We start from the raw sequence: 21,061 nt of genomic DNA on the forward strand, positions 1-21,061 counted from the left end.
CTCTTCTACTACTGTCATTATTCAAGAGTTCAAAAATGTCAGTCTGCTTTCCAAAAAAAACGAAAACGAAAACAGCCCCTCTCCTCCAATACAGCTTTGAACAAGACCCTGGAGGGAAACAACTCCCAAAGCTTGACTTTCCAATTAAACATATTAATTAAATAGAATAGGGAGCACATTCATGAACTGCAATTAACTGTTTAGTAACTGTAATTATTATTCTCACTGTACAGAGGCACATCAACTCAGGCTCTTTTCACAGTGTTGCCTCAGTGTTGGCCATAAGTAAGTTGAGTTTAACTCGTGAGATACAACACCATGGGTGAAATGAAGAGGATTTCACCCAGGTAATTAATGGTTATAACGAAAGAGTTGCTGCACTTAGCTGCCTCGATGCAGGACAATGCAAGACAAAGCTCCCCGTCAAAATGGGACCCACTATGCCAGGCTTCCTCAACCTTGGCCCTCCAGATGTTTTGAGACTACAATTCCCATCATCCTTGACCACCGCTAGGTCCTGCTAGGGACCATGGGATTTGTAGGCCAAAAACATCTGGAGGGCCAAGGTTGAGGAAGCCTGCACCATGCAATGGGATGCACAAATCAACGGCGCGCCAAGCCTGTGAAATGTAGAGGCACTTATGAGTGCAGGTAAAAGAGCTCTAGGCACCAAGGAAACAGCTTAAAGAGCCAAAGCAATTCTAAGCACATTCTGCACTTACCGAACGTCGTTCCAGCTTCTGGCCGGCTAACGGAAGACACGATGACAAAGCCAAAGCCTTCATTCTCTCCGCGGCGTATTTCCACATCGTAGGGCTGCACCACAGTGCTGACCACACCGCTGCCCCCGCCTCCTCCGCTGCCGATTCCACTGGTGCTGCCGCTGCCGGAACTGACGGTGTTGAGAGAGTTCTGGCTCCCCTGCGGAGTGCGCTTCTCCTCTGTCAGAGAAGCAGGCTGGTTGCTGCTGTGGTGAGATGAGGCTGGGGAGGGGACCTCGTTCTCTGCTTTCGGAACTGTTTCGGAAAGAGGCAATCGTCTCTCAACACCACGAGATAACTGGACGAGTTGCTGAATTTCTGGTTTTGTGACGGAAATATCAAGATCTACATACTACAGTCGTACCTCCGCTTACGTATCCCTCCGGTTACATAAACTTCGGGATACGTAAGCAGCAAACCCAGAAGTCTATTTCCGAGTTTTTGCCACGCGTGCATGCGCCGAAGCGGTCTCTCCGGTTGCAAAAACCTCGGGATCCGGCCGGACCTCCGGAACGGATCCCGCCTGCAACCGAAGGTACCACTGTATAAGACAATCTTAGGGAGTGTTTTCTTCCATGTATTCCTCCCCAACAATCCCTGAAGTCATCTGAGGCTTCCTTGAAATATGTCCCTTCTTTCTGCTGTTCTGTCAGCTGGGGCATGGAGCACACTTCATAAGGCCCACCTTATGAAATACTCTTTCTCTAGAGAGAGGGGGGCATTCTGTCACTTCTTTCACTCACTGATAGCACGAAGACCTATTTATTCAGGAGAGGAAATATTTAACTGGGGATTTAGTTTTTTTTCCTGGTGGTGGATTTCATGGTGGATTAACACTGGGTTATCACACTTTTACTTGGGGACTTTTCACGCCAATTTCTTGTTTCTGTTTTGTTTTCACACATTTTATTTATGGTATCTTACCTTGTTTTTTTGAAAGTCACTTCAAATAATTATGTACAGAAAAGCAACCACTACTAGTACCGGTACTAAATATGGCCACACCAGGAAGAAAAGGCACACTATAGCCAAATTGTACGCCAGGTTTTTTTCCCCATTGAGACATACTGCTCAGAAATTCGTGAGAGGTATGTTAAAAATCAGAAGGCAAATTTCCTTCATATAGATTTTGCAGGAAATATATGCAGACAGGAGACTGGGTGCCTGCTTGTCCCACCTAATGAATCTTTCCTGCACAAAATCATGCAGTGGGTTTTGTATTCTGCCTTAACAATTTCCATGGCTATCCCTCTATTATTATTTTTATGCAGAGGAAATGTATCAACACTGACTCTGAATATGCTAAAATATAGTTTTCTATAGGTCCAAAGCCAAAATTAAGAGAATAATAATAATAATAAATAAATAAATAAATAAATAAATAAATAAAAATTTATACACTACCCATCTTAATCATCCTCCCAAATTCACACCCACTGGCAATTCCAAGTCCATGCTGACACTTCAATTGGGGCCCCCCAGCATGGATCATGCAATCCAATTGACCTGATGTTTGATATTGAGCTATGCCATGCTGACACCAGGATCACTTCCTATACTTCTGGGTTAGCACTAGCACACAGTCATATATGCAGGAAACTTGTTGGGAACAACTGGGGGGTGGCTGTTCATGCTAGGGAGGCTTCTCCGAAACATCTGCTGGATACAGATTGCTGGATAAATAGTGCAACCCCATGCTTATCAACTCAGAATAAGACCCACTGAGCTCAATGGGACACACATCCAGGTAAGTGTGTATATGGTTATGATCTAAATGTAGTTTAGTCAGTTCCAGCAAGGTCCTTTTTTTAGGGCAGAACCATCGGCATTCAACATTAGGATTTGGATAACATGGCTAAGGTAATAATGTGCTCCCTTGCAGGTAGTACTATAAAATGATTACCACTTTACAGGCCTATCAGTTTCACAATATTTTTTTATCGTATAAAAGATTATCCTTTAAAATGGTAAATTTAAACTAAACCCAATGGGGGGAAACCCTTGGAAATTGGCAACATATCTCTTCTAATCACCAGCAGTAAATTCTCAGCTTGAAAACATTTCAGCCTATATTTATACCTGTGTTTGAAAAGCCTAAAAAACCCCTAAAAACCCCGGAGGTTAAAAAGCAAAATATAAATAACAGAATGGTGCGTTGCTATTTTTTGCTAGAACCTGAAGCTTTTGATCTTTAGAAAGTAGTTCACTTTCATCCAGACAGGAGTAAAAAAACAAAACAAAACAAAAAACCCCCACTGTGAGTCACATTGCAACCTACCTGTGTAAACCACTTTGCGCCTGACAGTCAGATTGACATGGCCTTGCTTGGCGGCCTGTTGCATAAGCTGAACTACAAGCTGGTGAGATTTCCCGACAACAGGGGTCCCATCCACGCAGATCAATTCATCCCCAGATCGCAGGCGGCCATCGGCATCTGCAGCACCCAGTGGCACAATGTGACCAATGTAAATCTGCGAGAAGCATGTGCATGTGCGAGAGAAGAATCGCTGTCAGAATTGCGGAAGAAGTGAAATCTAATTCCACAGCGCCAAATCAGGACTGTCCAGAGCCAGGGAACCTTATATCGGGGTCAAGGACTGCAGCCCCTTGTGGGCAACTGTAAGCAGGGGATGCACACCAGTGCAAGAGGGGGCAGAAGAGCAGGCGTAGGGGAACGTAGGGGACATTCCAGCCATACATAAGTCAGAGGCTGCTTAGACAAGCCCAAATGCTCACATCTCTCCACCCAGGCAACCCAGAGGTTTAAGGACACATTTCAGCTGGGAAAAATACTCTGGGAAGTTGTGGATCCATGGATTTGGGGTATGACCAAGGAAAGCGGCAAATAGAGAGGCCTTGAGGGCTACATTTGCCCACCAAGGTAGAGGATCCCTGCCCTTGGTCTATACCCAAACATCTTCTAGCCAAGTGGAGTAATGCAATCCAGGCTGTTATGTGACTACATCTGGGTCATGCCAGATGTGCCTAAAGGGCCAGACCCAGATGGATGATACCAGTGAGGCAACAACATAGAAGGGATGGCAGAATAGGGTCAGTCAGTGCCATACTTAGGTCAATTACCTTACTTTCCAAAACTTTGAACATGGAAGCAGTACATATTCTCTGAGCTTCCCAACAGGGTCATTATCCCTTTAGCAAAAGTATGCCCTAACTTTATTTACCATGGATACAGGGGGCATATCTCTGCACTGCCCTCACTCCCGGTACTATGGCAGAGGAACCTAGAGGCCTCTGCACATGCATACAAGTTGATGATATCAGTTGACCATGTGAAGAAGAAGAAGAGTTTGGACTCCATTAAGGAGTCTCAAAACGGCTAACCATCTCCTTTCCCTTCCTCCCCCACAACAAACACTCTGTGAGGTGAGTGAGGCTGAGAGTCTTCAGAGAAGTGTGACTAGCCCAAGGTCACCCAGTAGCTGCATGTGGAGGAGCGGGGACGCGAACCCGGTTCACCAGATTACAAGTCCACCACTCTTAACCACTACATCATGCTGGCTCTCATTAAGGCTTCTGGGTAGGCTGCAGTCTTCATGGCATGGCAGCAAATAGCCCGCCACCCTACCATTCTCACAAAGTGAGTATGTTTCTTCCTCTTCTGAATGTTTCCACTTCCATGAACTACTGTTCCCATGGTGCAACACAGTTAAGAGAGCCACATGCATGACAGTTACAAATTCTGGGCCATAGCCAACTAAGTCCAATGCGGAGTAGAACCACTGAAATTAATTATCCAGCCAGAGCAGCTGTTAACTAGGCTAGATGGGGTATTGGCCCAACTTGATACAAGTCGCTTTCATATTTCCCTGTGAACGCAAAAGCAACACCCTTCTTCAAAGAATATATGCATTGTATGACTTTGCCCCGGGGAAACGAATTCTAGAATTTTGATCCTGAGATTCATGGATAGGCTCATCTTTACTAGTGCAAATCTTTAGACTTCCGTTCCTTTACCCATGATTGTGCCTTTCCTCCTCTATTTAACATGACATTCATTTTCTTGGAGAGTCCTGCTGAATGAGACTGTGTTTATTCAGCTCAAGGGACTGGTAATAAGATCAGAAGCCTTGGCTCAAGTGTGACCTAAATCAAAGCAGCCCAAAGTTGCTAACATCTGTTGACGTTCTGGTCAGTAGCTGCTGCAAAACAGCTCGGGGGTCTAAGCCAGTTGATAGCAGAAATAGACCTCTATGTGAACAGAGATCAACACTCTTCATAACCTTAGCTATTCAGAACATAGCTCAGCACTCTGCTCCGGTTTTGCTTGTTTTTAAAATCAAGTGGCTGAAAGGATGCATGTGAAATATTATGGGACACATATTCTGGCGAATGCAGCTCTGAAAATTCCGGGGTAAAGAGATTAAAAAAGGTAAAAACAGGCCTAAAAATGTCAAAATACTTACAGGTTCTCCAGGCTCATTTCCACCAAGAATCCTAAATCCAAATCCAGTCTCTTTTCTCCATAGAAAAATATCCTGCTCTTGATAATCTGGAACTGCAAGAAAATAGGAAGAATTAATGCTTTATCACAGAGTTGACTTGAAAAAAGCACATATACACACAATGAAATCCCCTTCTAAGCAGACCATTTTACTTACGCTGAATGGCACCACATTACATAATTCTCAAAATGCATGTGTAGCTATCTATGATGCCCTATTATAAAATGGCTCAGCCTCTGGGGATTTCCCTGGACAGATGGGGGACAGCTGTGAAAGGAAAGACCCAACAACTTGCCTTTGATCTTGAGAGAAACTCTGCATCATACCAAGCTCCACAGGGTTGCACGGAAACAAACCTTTATTTATGTACTTTTTTATTTATTTATACCCCACCACACAGTCCCCTACTGGCTTAAGGTACCATAAAACGTCATGTCAAAACAATATCACATTTGTCTGTATATGTCCATTACATATCCTGCCCCTTGCCCACACATGCCAGGAATTCCTGGATTCCTGAATACTGTTCACACCAGATGAAGGGGATTCCAGTAACCACGCTGTCTCTCGGTCCTTGCAGCTGACAAATCAAAACAATGTTCTTGCTTTTGAGGCATTTGCTTTGTGCCATTGCTCCGCTCCTCTTTTCTGGTTTAGACCAGCACCAACCTGAGATTCTGGGTTGGTGGAATAGTTGCTATACCCTTCTGATATAATATTCTCACAAACCTGAAGGCACCAGGTTTGTAACTTCCTAGTACAGTGGTACCTCGAGTGACAAACACCTCAGGTTACAAACGCTTCAGGTTACAAACTCCGCTAACCTGGAAGAGTTACCTCAAGTTGAGAACTTTGCCCCAGGATGAGAACGGAAATCGTGTGTCAGAGGCGCAGCGGCAGCAAGAGGCCCCATTAGCGAAAGCACGCCTCTTAAGAACAGTTTCAGGTTAAGAACAGACCTCCGGAACGAATTAAGTTCGTAACTAGAGGTACCACTGTAGTATGTTTAAAAGAAACACTGAGAGGAGCGGGAACAAAATGCAACCTACTATTTTCTCTGCAAAAGAGAAATGCAAATATGAAGAGGAGGTTAGAGGATCCACTGGGAAATTAGAATCCTGAGCAAGGAAAGTACAGGTCTGTTAATCTCTCAGATCCATAGTTTAGAAGTCACCTTTTAGTGTTGTTCCTCAATATTTTCTTGCTGCTTTACTGGATATTTCATTCTTTTGCTTACAGACTTTAATGAGGCCTGCCACCAAGAAATACTGAAGCACCTTTCAGGATTTTGTGATTATGCTAAACAGTTTCAGAACAATCATGTTATTAGGCATCGTTTTCGTTTTAGGTTTGCAACTGGATGCAAATCAAGACGTTTGCCTAGCACTGCAGTATTAGAACTCATCTGTTGTTAGTAATAAATCCAGGGTCCTTTTTAGAAACCATGAGAAAAAGACTTTTGTCATTATACAAAATGAGGGTTTATAAAAGAGTGTAACTCCATTAGTAACATAAAACAGTTGATTTTCTTTTCATTAGGCTAGAGAGAGGAGAACAAATCAAGAGATCTGTGCTGCAACGGCTGTTGTAATAATTGACATCTATGCGACATTATTTCTTATTGTCAGCATTACTGCTATTGAATAATGCTATAAATAGCTGGAACAATTGGGCATAACCCTTGCAAAACCTCTCTTGCGTAAGTCCCGATGAAATTATTAGGAGCCTCTCTCTTCTACATACTGTACCTGCATTTGTTTTAAACATTACTTGTGTAAAGTTCATGTCTGCCCAATGACCATAACCAGACCTGCTTACATTCAGCAAGGTGGCTTCATTATGTGACCTCAAAAGAGCATGTCCACGCCATCATATTAATGTCAAAAAGTTGCAGCAGTTGTCCTACACCAGTGATGGCCAAACTTGGCCCTCCAGCTGTTTTGGGACTACAACTCCCATCATCCCTAGCTAACAGGACCAGTGGTCAGGGATGATGGGAGTTGTAGTCCCAAAACAGCTGGAGGGCCATGATGGACCATCACTGTCCTACACCAACACTGGCAAACATACTCCAGGTCAAATAAGATTACTGCCCCCCCCACCCCAGGGCCACTGAACTATTCCCTCATAAAATCTTTAGGCACTTTTAGGTGACTGTGTGAGTGCGGTTTTGTGGTTTCCCTTCTCAGCTACTGCTTTGGACCCATTTTTACTCACCCAGCTTTCGCCATTATCAAGCGATCTGGCCAATCAGGGATCAGGTGATAAAAGTGAGGGCATCGTGATGCCACATATCAGATTTGGTTACATGATAAGAAGGTAAAAAGAGCCATGCTGGATCAGGTCAAAGGCCCATCGAGCCCAGCATCCTGTTCTTACACCAGATATCCACGGGGAAACCTTTAGGTGGGACCTGAGTGCAACAGTGCTCTCCCCATATATTTTGTCCCAAATCTCCCAACAAGGAGCTTCACTGGATGGTGGTGGACTTTAGAGGGGGAGGGGACTCACTCTAATCACATTCTCCATAACAAATGTAATTTTATGCTGCTCTATCATGTACCTTCTTACTTGCCTTTTCTAAAGAGTCCCAATGCTCCAACCTTTTCTCATAGGGGAGTTGCTCTATCCCTTTAATCATTTTGCTAACCTTCTCCTGAAACCTTTCCCGTTCTACAATATCCTTTTGAGGTGTGGCAACCAGAACATAGAATTCCAAGTGTGGATGCACCACATATTTGTATAATACGAATATTGCGATATTATTAGCAGTTTTATTTTCAAGCCCTTTCCTAATGATCCATAGGATGGCATTTGCCTTTTCCAGAGCTGCCACACACTGCATTGCGTTTTTTATCTAACTATGGATTGAAGGAGATACTTATAGAAGAATTTTTTTTGTATATGGTGATGCTTTATGGTTATTTTCACAACAGCATGCAATATTTGCTAATTATTGGCCACAGTTTTCTAGGATAAGGCATTTATTCTAGGGGCCAAACATCCCATTCAATGTACCACATTAACCACTGAAATATTGAGATAAGCTACTGAAAAAGCCAGTTGCACCGACTTTCCAGAAGGTGTCAACAATTAAATGTAAAATGCACCAAAGCCCTAAGCGTCAAATGCAATTAACAAAGGTGATGCATATTTGAACTGAGTTATTAATTATTTTAAAATGCAAAATTAATTTTGCCTATGAACTAACACCAGGGGACAACTTCAGATCCATTTACTATTTATTGGGTTGTAGGTGACTGTAGCACTTTGATTAATTTTGGTATGTATATGCGTAAAACCTTTCCATGGTGTATACTTAAAGGTAGAGAAACAACTCTTCAAAAGACCAGATATCCAATTTCCATTAAAACACAAACATAAACACATTATTTTAATTATTTATTTCAAGACCCAAAAATATATTCAAAATAATTTTTGAAAGCCGGAAACATGTGTTAAATATGTGTGGTTATAGTAAAATAATGTTTAGGGCTCTGAAACCCGACATGTGAATAAAGCAACTGCTCTGCTTAGTGAAGCTGAAGGATTACTTAAAATAATACTTAGGCAAAAGACAATAAAAACATGATTGACTGATCAATTTGTATTATGGTCCACCGGCAGGATGAGCCAGCGCTAAGTTGCACCGATTGTGAAACTAAATTTGAAGCTTTCATAATCAAATCTGCACAGAATTATGGTGAGAGGTGGCCTGGTTAATAATAACATCATTTAGCTGTATCTATGTTCCCAGCATTGTATCAGTAGAATCTGTGTCAACGATGAATTTCCAGGTGTCTCTTTTGTTTCTCCATGATTAAAGACTCATTCAGAAACTGAAAAGATGCTAAATGAAACACCAACCAGAGAGAGATGCCTCAAATGCAGTGTTCCATCTTGTCCCGACATGAAACTGCTGGTAGATTTGGGGATTTGGAAAAAGGAGCCATCGTGATGTTTAAAATGTTCACCTCTCTCTCTCTCTCTCTCTCTCTCTCTCTCTCTCTCTCTCTCTCTCTCTCTCTCTCTCTCTCTCTCTCTCCATCTCTCTCTCCATTTCATTGGATTTAGCAGAGGCCACTGAAGTGCTGATCCAGTGCCCAGAATCAGTAATTGTCTGGATGAGGGCCAATAAACTGAAACTCAATCTCAAGGAGATGGAGATCAACCTGTTCTAGATGGGATTGTACTTCCCATTCTGTGCTCAGCCACACTCATGATATCAAGCAGGTTTTGCTTATTGTTGGATCCACAATCATACCATTATACCAGGCATCCCCAAACTGCAGCCCTCCAGATGTTTTGGCCTACAACTCCCATGATCCCTAGCTAACAGGACCAGTGGTTGGGGAAGATGGGAATTGTAGTCCAAAACATCTGGAGAGCTGAAGTTTGGGGATGCCTGCATTATATCATTCCCATCAGCTCTGTGGATGAAAGCTGCCATAGGCTGAACACACCTGGCTCATGGAAGCACCAAGGAGATGCTCGACATTTTCCCTTAGAAAGTCAAGTTACTGTACTTTGGCTGAGATGTTGGTGGGAAGCTAATGAATTTAAATCAGCTTAAATAAAAGTACTCTGGGTTCCGTGTATTGTTGATTATATCACACCAAGCAGGTGCTATGCTGTCAGAACTGAACTCACATTTTAACCCTCCTAAAAGGGGTCTGGCTGAGATTTCTAAGCTGCTATCCTTTTTCAATGGCTCACGACAGAGGGTTTATTCAAGTAGAAACCAAACAAATGCATAAACAAAAAGTGTAGAAATGAAACAAGGCAAACATCTGCTAGTTTCTGTAATGTTTTACAGCCATTGATCTGTGTGCACATTTTGTATGGACTCTCATCTTAATTTATGAGTGTTGATTAAGCTAAGATATTTTTAAAACTCCTATGTATTAGTGCACTGAGCCATGGCTTAACAATATTCTAAATACAATTACAGAATAATAAGGTGATAAATATCATGGAAGGCCATAATTGGACTCAGTTAAGCCTTAGTTGCTTGAAGGCTGGTTTCCTGGAAACGGTGACTCTTGCCTTCTTGCGGCACCACAGTGAAAACAATGCAAGCTCAATTGCATTAAAATTGGCAAACTCTGACCCTAACCTCTGACATGAGGTGGACCGCATCCTAAGTTAATTGGTATTTATCACTGGCTTTAGACAACCAAAGCAAAAGGAACCAGAGATAGATGGCAAAGTTTCTGTCCAGTGACTCACGTCGGAGCCTGGGCCAAACCAGTTGAGAATACACAGCTTGTCTGATAGAGGCAAAAGAGCTTCTGCTGGGCACTCCAGCGTGGAACACTTTTTGTCTCAGCATCTCCTCACACGTTTCCATTTGTCAACTCTACAGTGCTTCCCATCCGCAGCCAAAGCGTTGCCTTCTGCTTCTTGTTCAGATACAAATCTATTGTTTTAGGCTTTGTTCTCTTAAACGACATATGTACCACATTATCATCATGATCTTTGTAAGGTTCAAGCTGGAGAGGATTAATTAGATCTCATCTTGAACGACGCTCCTCTGTTTGGGGCTCCAGCTCATCAGAGAGCTATTCTTAAACGGTAAAGGTAGCAGTGCTGTAAACAGGGCCGCTTGTTTCATGGCGACTATAGTGACAGCTTACACGGACTTTGTTCATAGGGATGTAATTTTATTGAAGGGAGATGACATTTTCAAGGTTAAGAAGGGTGCTCGTGCTGCAGTACATTGTTCAGGATTTGTATGCTTAGTCACTCACTCCACTTAAAGATTCGTTCATCGATCCTTGTGTATTTCATGGAATCTTTCTTTTGCTGCTTTGCCTACACAATTATTGTTTATCCCCCCCTGCTGTTGTGAATTTTAATTCTTGTACCCTATGGCTAGAACACTTAATGATAAATTTGGTTTGAAACAATCCAATCGAATCGAAAAACCAGCATGTGTGACCCCGAAGCCATACTTTTCAGCGAGGGCTTTAAATCAATACAGTACAAGGGGACAAGGCAAGGAAGCTTCTAATATCCCCCTTTCTTTCATTAAGGTTGATATAATCCAAAACTGCATTCTGAACAAAATGCTATGTTAAGAGGACAACAGCACTCTGAAACACAAACACGCACATGCACAACACACGGCACAACACATACAAAAGTGGGACAAAATTCTTTTTGAAGACTTTTGCACTGATTGGCCCAATTTAAAGGCCGGCATTAGGAGTTGATCAGGCTGCCAGCCAACCAAAGCTCATTCTGACTGGCACATATTGCTTCTGTGTGTTTAGGATTGGGCAAACTGGGTGATCCTGAACTCATAAGATTACTGAAGATCAGCCACTGAATGTTGTTAAACAAGACTTGCTCTTGCTATGTATCTTACAAACACGTGACTGGCATTTTCCCTATATGTGAATATAGAGCCTAGTATGCAACATGTGGCAGTGGCAAAAACTAGCCACATGAATTGGAAGACTTTTGTGAAGCCCGAACACAGTAATGTTTGCCTATTTACCACAGTACAATGTCTTTTCCACCACAGCAGGGTTTATTTTATTTGTTTCATCAAATTGTAAACCAGTGTTTGAAGACTGATTAGCACACTCAGATGCTGCTGTGAATAGTCATGAAATACGGAATTCAAATCTAACTTAATTAAAATTTTGACTGCAGGACCCCCCCCATTTTTTTAAAAAAAATGGGAGGGCCTTAACTACTTCTTAATTCTAACCCCCCCCCCCCCCGGTGACATAAGTAGCATTTCTAAAACCAGTGGTGGCTTGAGGGCAATCCATGTTGGCCCATCACTGCCATTCTCTCAACGGCTTCATTGCAAAAGTAATAGAAAGAGTTTTGAACAGCTGATGAGAAAGAATGATCCCAGATGGATACAGGTAACCCTCCCTCATCCAATCGCTATTCAGGTAACGCTTACATGGCACAAGAAGATTCTTCCCTTCTGCTTGATTACCCCATCTTGCTCTTTGGCAATGGGACATTTGAAGAAGGCATATGAAACAGTCAGTGCCCATCATGCTTCACCCTCCAACCCCACCTGACCCATATGAATTGCCCCCAAATCACAGACACTACCACAAGATGGACAACAAGACAGATATAAAGCTCTCGGCTCATTCTTACATTCTCCAAAATTCGTGGAATTGATTTCTCTCTCTCTTTCACCCTTGCTCAGTCCAGTCGCAGGCGAAGGTGACATAGCTGTGAATATTAATTTTAACATTTTGCAAAGCTTAATGGGATGTTGCCTTCTTGCTTGTTCATTTCAGTTTAGCGTTGACGGATAACAGCTCTGATTCAGCTTTCATGCCCTTACTATCACAGAAAAGATCGCAGCTGCTAAGGATTAGAACAGACCTACCTTTTTTTGCCAGGTGTATACAATACTGGCTTTATCTGGTGTGGGAAACGGTTGACCAGAATAGAATAGAATATGCACCACTGTAAATACATTCAAACTGGGTTTCAGAAAAACTAGGAAATATTTGCCATTATTATTATTATTATTATTATTATTATTATTATTATTATTTAAGTGCATAGACGTTTGACAACAGACTTATCTTGTGGATTAGGAAACAAAACCTATACACACAAGAAAAGTAGGTATACTGAATGCTTTTCATTAAGTTGCTGCTTTATGGTGCTACTTTTAAAACTAAAGTTAACCAGTAGCAGCAGGAGGTTGAGTAAAGTCTTGCCTTGCGTCCCTAGAGCATCTGCTTAAATCAAATACATGTGGTATTTGAAAATCGGGTTCTACCATTATTTCATCATGCACATGTGTTCATGCAAGTCTAAGACAATGCATGTATTAAGTTAACCAACAACTCCTTATAGCATGAAGGTTTCGTTATTGGCACAAATATTGGATATTCACATAATGTGGCTTCCCGTTATCAGGATCAAAATACACAAGTGTGACCTGCAACACAACATCCAATCCTCACGTTCTATCAGGACCACTCCTATTCAGGGTTCCTGTTGGTCAAGCATGCCTTCCTCCACGACACTTCACTATTTCCCTTTCCAAATGGCAGTCAAAATTTCCTTGGCTGTCGTCGATGCTCGGTTTGCACAGAGCTCTTAAGAGTTTCTACCTTAGGTTGTGCTCCCCACCCCAATGAATGAATGGACAGGCTGGTTGTACTTCTGCCATCACTGGGATTCCCCCAAATATTCCAATACATTTCTGGGTTTTGGCTTCAAATCATGACAGCAGCACTCACAACCCAAGTTTGTTATTTGAGAGAGAGATACTTGAGCTCTCACCCTTTAGCCCACCCTAGTGTACCCAAAATAAAACAATGTTTTTCACTACCTCGAAGCTCTTACTGTACCTCAATAGCTAGAATACATATATTTTGGCCCGCCAGTCACAAAGAGCAACTTTAAGGTCTTTACACTTGAACCTATGTTAGGCTTATGCCTGGGAAACATATAGAAATAAGGAACAGAAAAGGCCCGAAGACCTCTAGACAACACAACCATGATCCAAAGTTTAGAACTGAACTAGTAAAAAAATAAATAAGTAAACTCTGCCTCTTGGTCATCAACAGAGGCCTGTTTTTGGTAAGATGGCCAAAACTAACAAAGATTGTGGGTGTTCAAATGTAGGTGCTTTGTTTCCTAGCCATAAACACTCCCCCCTGTTACACAATTACTCCATTTTTAAAGGCCGCCTCATCAGAATTTCCTTAGTTACATGGTGCTCACATTTTCCCCAAGCCTATTTAATTGTGGATGAAGGAATAGCTTCACGTGCTGCTTTTTATCTATTGTGTGACTGAAAATAAAATCCAAATATTTTTTTAAAAGATGTGCAATATTTTAAAAGCTTTAGAAAGCCTCGACCCTGTTCTGCTTTGCTTTTAATTAAAACATGCTTAAGCCCTTCAAAGGGGTTCATTAACACATCTGCAATTCAGATTAATTCATTTTGTCACTGCTGTTTTGACAGATGGCCATGCCTAGGATACAGCAGCTCTGCAAAGCATGCAGGCAGCACAACAACAGATTGTTGCAATCCTCAAGGAAGTTTAAGACTAAAACAATAAATGAGAGAGGAGAATATTCATTTTTTCTTTCTTTCAGAAATAGGTCCACTTTTAAAATTCATGGTCCTAAATTTGCCTTACTCTCTTGAGATCTCTTAGTCTCTGAATAGGTAAAGGATGTTTCTTGGAAATGATCAAGCCAAGAATTATGTCACTCATTATCACTTACAGAAATAGCATTTTTAAAGCACTACAATGGTATGCAAAAAAGCCCAGGTGGCATGAACTTTAAGGGGAAGAAGGCAAACAGCAGCTTATCATCACAAGCCCACCATTTCTTAGAAGCTGCCATCTTAGTGGACAAGGTTCACAGAAGAAAAGGGTTCTTTGTTTTGCCTTTTTGGGGGAGAGGGGCTTTAGTATAGTTTTACAACATTCCAATAGGATTGGCACACATCCAGACTAAGTAGTAATAATTTTTCCCATTCCACTGAGGGAAAATTGAGACTGACTGAAGATGACGGACTGTGTGACTAAACTGTGATTTAGATCTTGGTACTGCAAGACTCAGAGATCACAGTGGTCTCTGAGACAAGTCTAAAGCAAGGTAGTTCTTTCTGTCTCCACCATTAAAGGATTCCCCCACTAGGGAGGAATTCAGCATGATGCTCTTCTGATCATTCTGTCGGCACAATCTTTCCCCCTCGCCTCCCTTGAGCTGTTCTGGGGTTTCTCCTGACTCTGCCCGAGTGACTTTGGGGGAGATGCATGGAGTGTGTGTGTGGAGAAGAGTGTGTGTGGGGGAGACCCATGGCACTAGCGCGAGCCCCTGAATTGGCACTTTCTAGCTTACCAGGTTAATTGAATACAGGCCAAATAAACCAACTTCATGTGTAGGACATGAAGATATAGTCCTGTGTGTTCAATAGAGGAAACAGCAAAGAGATGAAGCTTCGTGGCTCAAGCACGGGAGAAGGTTTTAGAAATATGAATTAACCCATGGGACCTGCAACAAAACGTTGCAATGCAAGGGTGCTCATTGTTCAGGATTCCGTCCACTCCTTTGGGCATTTTTAAATGTATTTATTCTTTTATTTTACTCTTGCAGACTTCGGGGTTCCCCCCAAAGCCTGAGTGTTCCTGGTTCCACGTGGGCTGCAGAAGCAGCAGTGCTCTCAACTGGGACATTGGAAATAGAGGAAATTGTGTTCCTGCTGTCCTTGGGTTATTCTACATCAGAAACTCCTGGAATTTCCAAGACCCAGGAGCATCCTAAGGACCAATGCCTAATTCCCCCCTAGGTCTCAGTGTCTGGCTTTGTTTAGATGCAAATATTTACTAGAATGTATCCACTAAAACTGGCAGCTTCCCATCTCAGATGTATGTTGATCCCACCTAGAATCTATCCTCCTATCACAGTTAAAGAACCAAGTAGCATCTTATTCCCTGTGGTCATGAATAATGTCCCAGATTGTCAATTTCACACTAGCAAGACAGTAATGGCACTAAGAGTTTTTGGTGTTTTTTTTGGAGAAGGGCGGGTGAGGAGAAGACAGTTGAACCTAAAGTGTGGATGTGGAAAACCACGATCCGAACTCCTTAAACAACAAACAACTCAGCCCACTTTAGAGCTGTGCTGTTAAACAGGGTCTCTCAAGTGCCTCCTGGGGCTGAATCCTGCACCGCCAGCTGCTTCTGTGGGAGTAACTCACGTCCATCAGAAGTAGCTTGGCTTGTTCTTGCGCAGGAGTACTTCTGCAACCTGCCTGGTGCTTTAAGAAAGAGGGAGCCACTATTTTTATTCTGCAGGATTATGTTATTGCCAGTATCTCCATCTTAAATGAGGAAAGGACTGTGAGTGAAAGTCACTTCTGGGAAGACTGCCAGGATGGAGGCATAGGCACAGTGCTCTTCACCCTTCGAGGACAGGCTCATTTGCCTTTGCAGAGAAGACAGCATCCTTAATATGATTTATCTCCCAATGCCTTGGTAGATTTCAAACATCAAATACCAATGCAGATCTCCTGGCATGGACAGGTGTAACTCACAAAAAGGCTACAACCAATAAGCCCACCTTCAACTGAATGCTGGCTTAATGACCAAGGCAACAGTGGGTGAGAAGCAGGACACCAACACATGATTTTCTGCTTGTTAAGAATTTCCCTATCATTAGCTGAAGTCAGGGTGTGCTCAGAATGCCCTTTTTAAAACTCAAAAGTCTGAGAAGTGCTTAAAGGAAAGCCAGGTGTGAAATGAGCACTGAGCCAAGGCTTTTCTTTTTATCAGCCCCTTTGCAAAAGAAGGCCACTTTGCAGAATTTTCTCCAGCATTTTTTTTTCACTGGCAGGCAGCATTTAACAACCCTTCCCTGCCACAAACACACACACAGTAACTTGGAATGAGATTAGACCTGGTGTATCATGGAGGATGTTCCAAATGGTCCAACATGCAGCAGCGAAGAAAGAAGAAGAAAAAAGAGATGGAGAGACCAAAAGAGAGGGAAGCTGTGCTACTGCAACGTCTAATGGCGAGCCCCAGCCGAAAAGACTATTGGAGAATTTCTACCCCACTGAGAAATTTGGTAAAATGGCCACTCTTGATGTCAATAGGCCATTTGTGCTCAGCTCTAGAGAAATGACCCTTGCAGTTCAGTGAACGTCTGCAGTCTCTTAAATGCGACAGTGTTTGATAGTTGGGAGACTCCATGGAAACAGGAAAACTCTCAAAATTCAAATTGGTGTCCTTCTGGATTGTTGTCCAAATCAAAATTAATCACCACCGACAAATAATTATCAACTGGGGGAAATCATCTTAGACACACAGTCCTTGAATTAATAGTAAAGCGTGCATGTCAAGGTTACCATAGCCTCTGAAATTCACCTGAAAATTTGGAATTACTTAACTGGTGTTGACTTATTTAACCTATGACACTGGTAATTTAATAGTACATGGTGTTGATTTTTGTTTAATCAACTCGTTTTTAGAAAATTTTGTGTTTGGGATCAAGCTCTTTAAGACAATGGTGAAATAAGGGCTGAATCCAAATTTTAGCAGGAACTCTAGGTCCTAAGGCTTTGGTGGGCTAGCTGGGAGTGTATGGATCTACTGCCTATTCAGAAGGTTCAAAGACAATTTTCTGAATGATAACCTTTCCCTGGTTCTTCATATTTTAGGTACTCCTCTTAAGTTAATCATAAACCCATGGAATGGCCTGGTTGTTCAGAAGGGCCCTACTACATCCAGCATTCAGTTTCCTATAGCGGCCAGCCAGAAGTCCTATCTTGGATTTCAACCTGGGTGCTTCTTGCACCTTCAGTGAGAATCATACCTCTCCACCGCTCAATATCTAAGCAAATTATCTGTAAGATACGAAGTTGTGTGGTTTGCAACTGCAGTAAACTAGAAAGGAGCTCGTCCCCAACCAAACACAGTAAGCTAGCGAAGGACAGTGCAAGGTGTCAAGTGGTACAGTGAGAAGCTAACAAAAATAGGGTACGGGATGCATGCAAAACATCAGAAATAAGTAGTCACTTAAAGAGAGAGGGCCAGCTTCCAAACTATTTGCACATATAAAATAAAATAATTTGCACATGCAGCAAACCCTTGGAGTGCTACTGAAAGGCAAGGAAGCAGCTGTGTCCTGCAGCACCTTCCCCAGTTAATTTTTTTTAAAGGCAGAACAGGCAGCAGTTAATACTGCTGAGCTAATCCTAATGACTAATTAGATAATTTCTAATTAACTGTTTAGTTGGTACTAAATAGCTGCAGGGGGTCACAGACAATGACAATGTGAGCATCCAGCTGGGGAAGGGGGAAATCCAGAGCAGTGGAAGTAGTAGGAGAAAAGCACAAAAACCTTCACAAGTGATGTCGCTGCCAAAAATGGCAAAAGGGCAGTTTATTCCCTCCTGTGTTATCTTGTAGGGCTTGCATGTGTCCAGTTATCTCACCGCTTTGTATTTCCCTGCTGCTAAACAGTAGGCAGCCAATGCACAATTTTCATAATTTGCATCCTGAAATCATTATCTACAGTCCAATATGTCAACCAGAGAAACTGTCTGGCCACTACATATTTTTGGCAGTAAAGACTGAAGCATCTAAAGTGGTATCGGGGGGGAGGGGGACAAACCACTTCCTTGACCCTCATTCATTTCCTAAGTAAATCCCCAAACTTATCGGCATCCAAACCTTAGTCTGCCATAGGCTGGGGAGGCCTCATTAGAGAGGCCCTGGCCACCCAGGAAAGGGAAGCCATTGATCTGCAAATTAAATTGGTAGAACCACAAATGCACTGGAGAGCAAGCTCTCCCTTCTTTTCGCTGGGTTGTTTTGCCATTGCATCTGAATGCATCAAAATGACGTGGTGATCTATCTCCAAGGTTTTAGTGAGGTCATCCATGCAGGTTTGCAGTTTGAAATGTGGGGCTGCTGAGGACTTTTTACTTGGTTAACGGTTATGTCCCACTCTGCCAAAGTCAGTCTCTTAAAAGGCTCGGGCAAGGGAATCACTCTAGAAGAAGCTACCGTGAGTGCAAGAACCTAATTCTTTTTAAAGGTGGCCCTGGAGGAGTCTACTCCACCCTCTTCAGCCCCAAAGTGGAAATAACCTTTAACGTTAATGGGAGGAAATCCACCATTTTCAGAAGCTGGGGTTCAAGAACCGCCCTGCCCCAAACCCCAACCACATGGAAAGCATTTGTGCAGTGGTGCGAGCGAAAATACATAGATTGGTCCACAGCGGGAGTCTCTCAGCTATTAATATTCCCCGGGCTGTACCTGAACAAGACTTGAAGACAAATACCTTAAAATGCCAAGTGTCAGCCCTTTTCTCTATGCCAGGCACCCCCAAACTTCGGCCCTCCATATGTTTTGGACTACAATTCCCATCTTCCCCGACCACTGGTCCTGTTAGCTAGGGATCATGAGAGTTGTAGGCCAAAACATCTGGAGGGCCGCAGTTTGGGGATGCCTGCTCTATGCTATACAAACTAGGCCAGGCTTCTCTCTCATCTGCACAGAGCACATTTTTTTGAGAGATGCATCCTTGCTGGTGCCTTATCCAATACTGTGGTACCTTGGGTTACAGAAGCTTCAGGTTACAGAGTCTGCTAACCCAGAAATAGTACCTCGGGTTAAGAACTTTGTTTCAGGATGAGAACAGAAAATGTGCCGCAACAGCGTGGCAGCAGCGGGAGGCCCCATTAGCTAAAGTGGTGTCTCAGGTTAAGAACAGTTTCAGGTTAAGAACGGACCTCCAGAATGAATTAAGTTCTTAACCCGAGGTACCACTGTACACAGATGTCCCTCGTGGAACTTACATAAGGTACTGACCACCCTGACCAAAGTGCCTCTTTGACCTCTAGCCTCCATCACCCCATGACTAACTTTCAAAGTGGCATTTCTAGCAGCCATTACATCAGCTCAGAGCGTAGCTGAGTTGGAGGCACTGTGGTGTTAGGAGACCTGTTTTCTTCAGGGAAATAAGGAAGCCCTTCGCCCAGACCCCTTCCACATACCCCAACTCAATTCTGCCTTTCATAGAGCCCAAGAATTAGTTTTGCTTTTGTCCTAATCCTCACTGTACAAAAAAGGTGTTGCACTATTAAAGCATGAGAAGGTCACTCAAGACATGGCCGATAAGATGAAGCAATAGCCTACTTGTGAATAAACAGAACAGCTGCCACCCTGCTCCTAGGTAAGGATGCTCATCTTTGACAAGGCGAATCCCTAGTGGCTGATCAGCAAAGTTCAAAAGTAACATTAGAGCTTCCTTCCTTGGAATGACTTCTACTGCATTAGAAAGTAGCAAGCATCCTGTTTCTAAGAATTTAAAAATGCTATTGTGGGCCACAGAGGACAGTCATAGGGTGAAATCCAATGATGCCATTCTGCAGAATGGCTTCTGATGCAACAGAGGCATCCACTAATGCATGAGGAGATGTATTTTTGGGGGGGGGGGGCAACTCTCTCTTTTAATGCAGCTCCCTGCAGCCCACCCACCTGAACATCCATTTCAGAGGGCTGATAGACTGGAAGGTGGCAGGGAGGACTGAAGGACGAATTGGGGGGGGGACCTCTTGTCTTACATTAGCAGATGCCTCTGCTACATCAAAAATAGCCCCACAAACGAAACAGGGGCACAAGATTCTGTGAAAGCAATCCTTGAGAGCAGAAGATCATGTGAGGATGGGTTGTTATCCATGCCATGCCCAGAAAAAAAGAAAAGAAAAGTATGTTGTGAAGGAAAACAGAAGAAACACAAGATTTTCCAGTATTTTCCCAAAGCCTCTGCTTCCAAGTTCTTCCCTTTTATTTTTCAAATGACATTTTATGTAACTGATTCAACTGCTCAGCCATTCAGATGACTTCAAACTATGCAGAAATCCCAAGTCTACAAGGTGAGCTGTGTTTTGTGATGGGAGGTTCACTCTACTGTGATGGGCTGCTTCACTCTACGGGATACCACATAACTCTATAAGTGTAACTAATGCTCTACAGATTGCAACTGAGGAGGAAAAGGAGGTTGATTTTCTTTGAAGAAAAGGGGGTTGATTGAGACCCATTTTGTATTCTCGGAAGCGAATCAAAACCCTGTTGAATTATTAGTGTGGTGCATCTATTAATAACCTACAATAAAAGTTGTTTACTGTATCTATTCGACCTCTGCATTGTTGAAATAGTGCATAACGATAAAGGCGAGCATGGCTTGGCAGCATGTGGGTCAGCTAGGCAGTGCTGTCGTTAATTTAGCAAAACTATTCCTTTGGCCTTAACCTTTATGCCTGCAAACAGTGAGACTGAAAACTTTTTAAAGGACTTAATACAGTGTTTGTTC

At 42.7% G+C, this 21,061-nt stretch overlaps 1 protein-coding gene across 24 annotated transcripts in view; it reads right to left on the reverse strand.

Moving 5' to 3' along the window:
* The window catches only part of MAGI1 (membrane associated guanylate kinase, WW and PDZ domain containing 1), a 477,919-nt gene that overhangs the window by 20,336 nt on the left and 436,522 nt on the right, over positions 1-21,061 (reverse strand). For 13 of the 24 annotated variants that reach the window (XM_060271308.1, XM_060271304.1, XM_060271307.1 and 10 more), the window contains 4 exons: positions 12,353-12,430; positions 5,186-5,277; positions 3,040-3,232; positions 723-1,016 (listed from right to left, as the gene is read on the reverse strand). In XM_060271308.1, the coding sequence (XP_060127291.1) occupies positions 723-1,016; positions 3,040-3,232; positions 5,186-5,277; positions 12,353-12,430 (657 nt within the window). The remainder of the gene's footprint in view (positions 1-722; positions 1,017-3,039; positions 3,233-5,185; positions 5,278-12,352; positions 12,431-21,061) is intronic. The other 11 variants (XM_060271321.1, XM_060271323.1, XM_060271322.1 and 8 more) reach the window with 1 other exon arrangement.

The sequence above is a fragment of the Zootoca vivipara genome, chromosome 2 (genome assembly GCF_963506605.1).
Source record: "Zootoca vivipara chromosome 2, rZooViv1.1, whole genome shotgun sequence".
In the NCBI taxonomy this organism is placed as follows: Eukaryota; Metazoa; Chordata; class Lepidosauria; order Squamata; family Lacertidae; genus Zootoca; species Zootoca vivipara.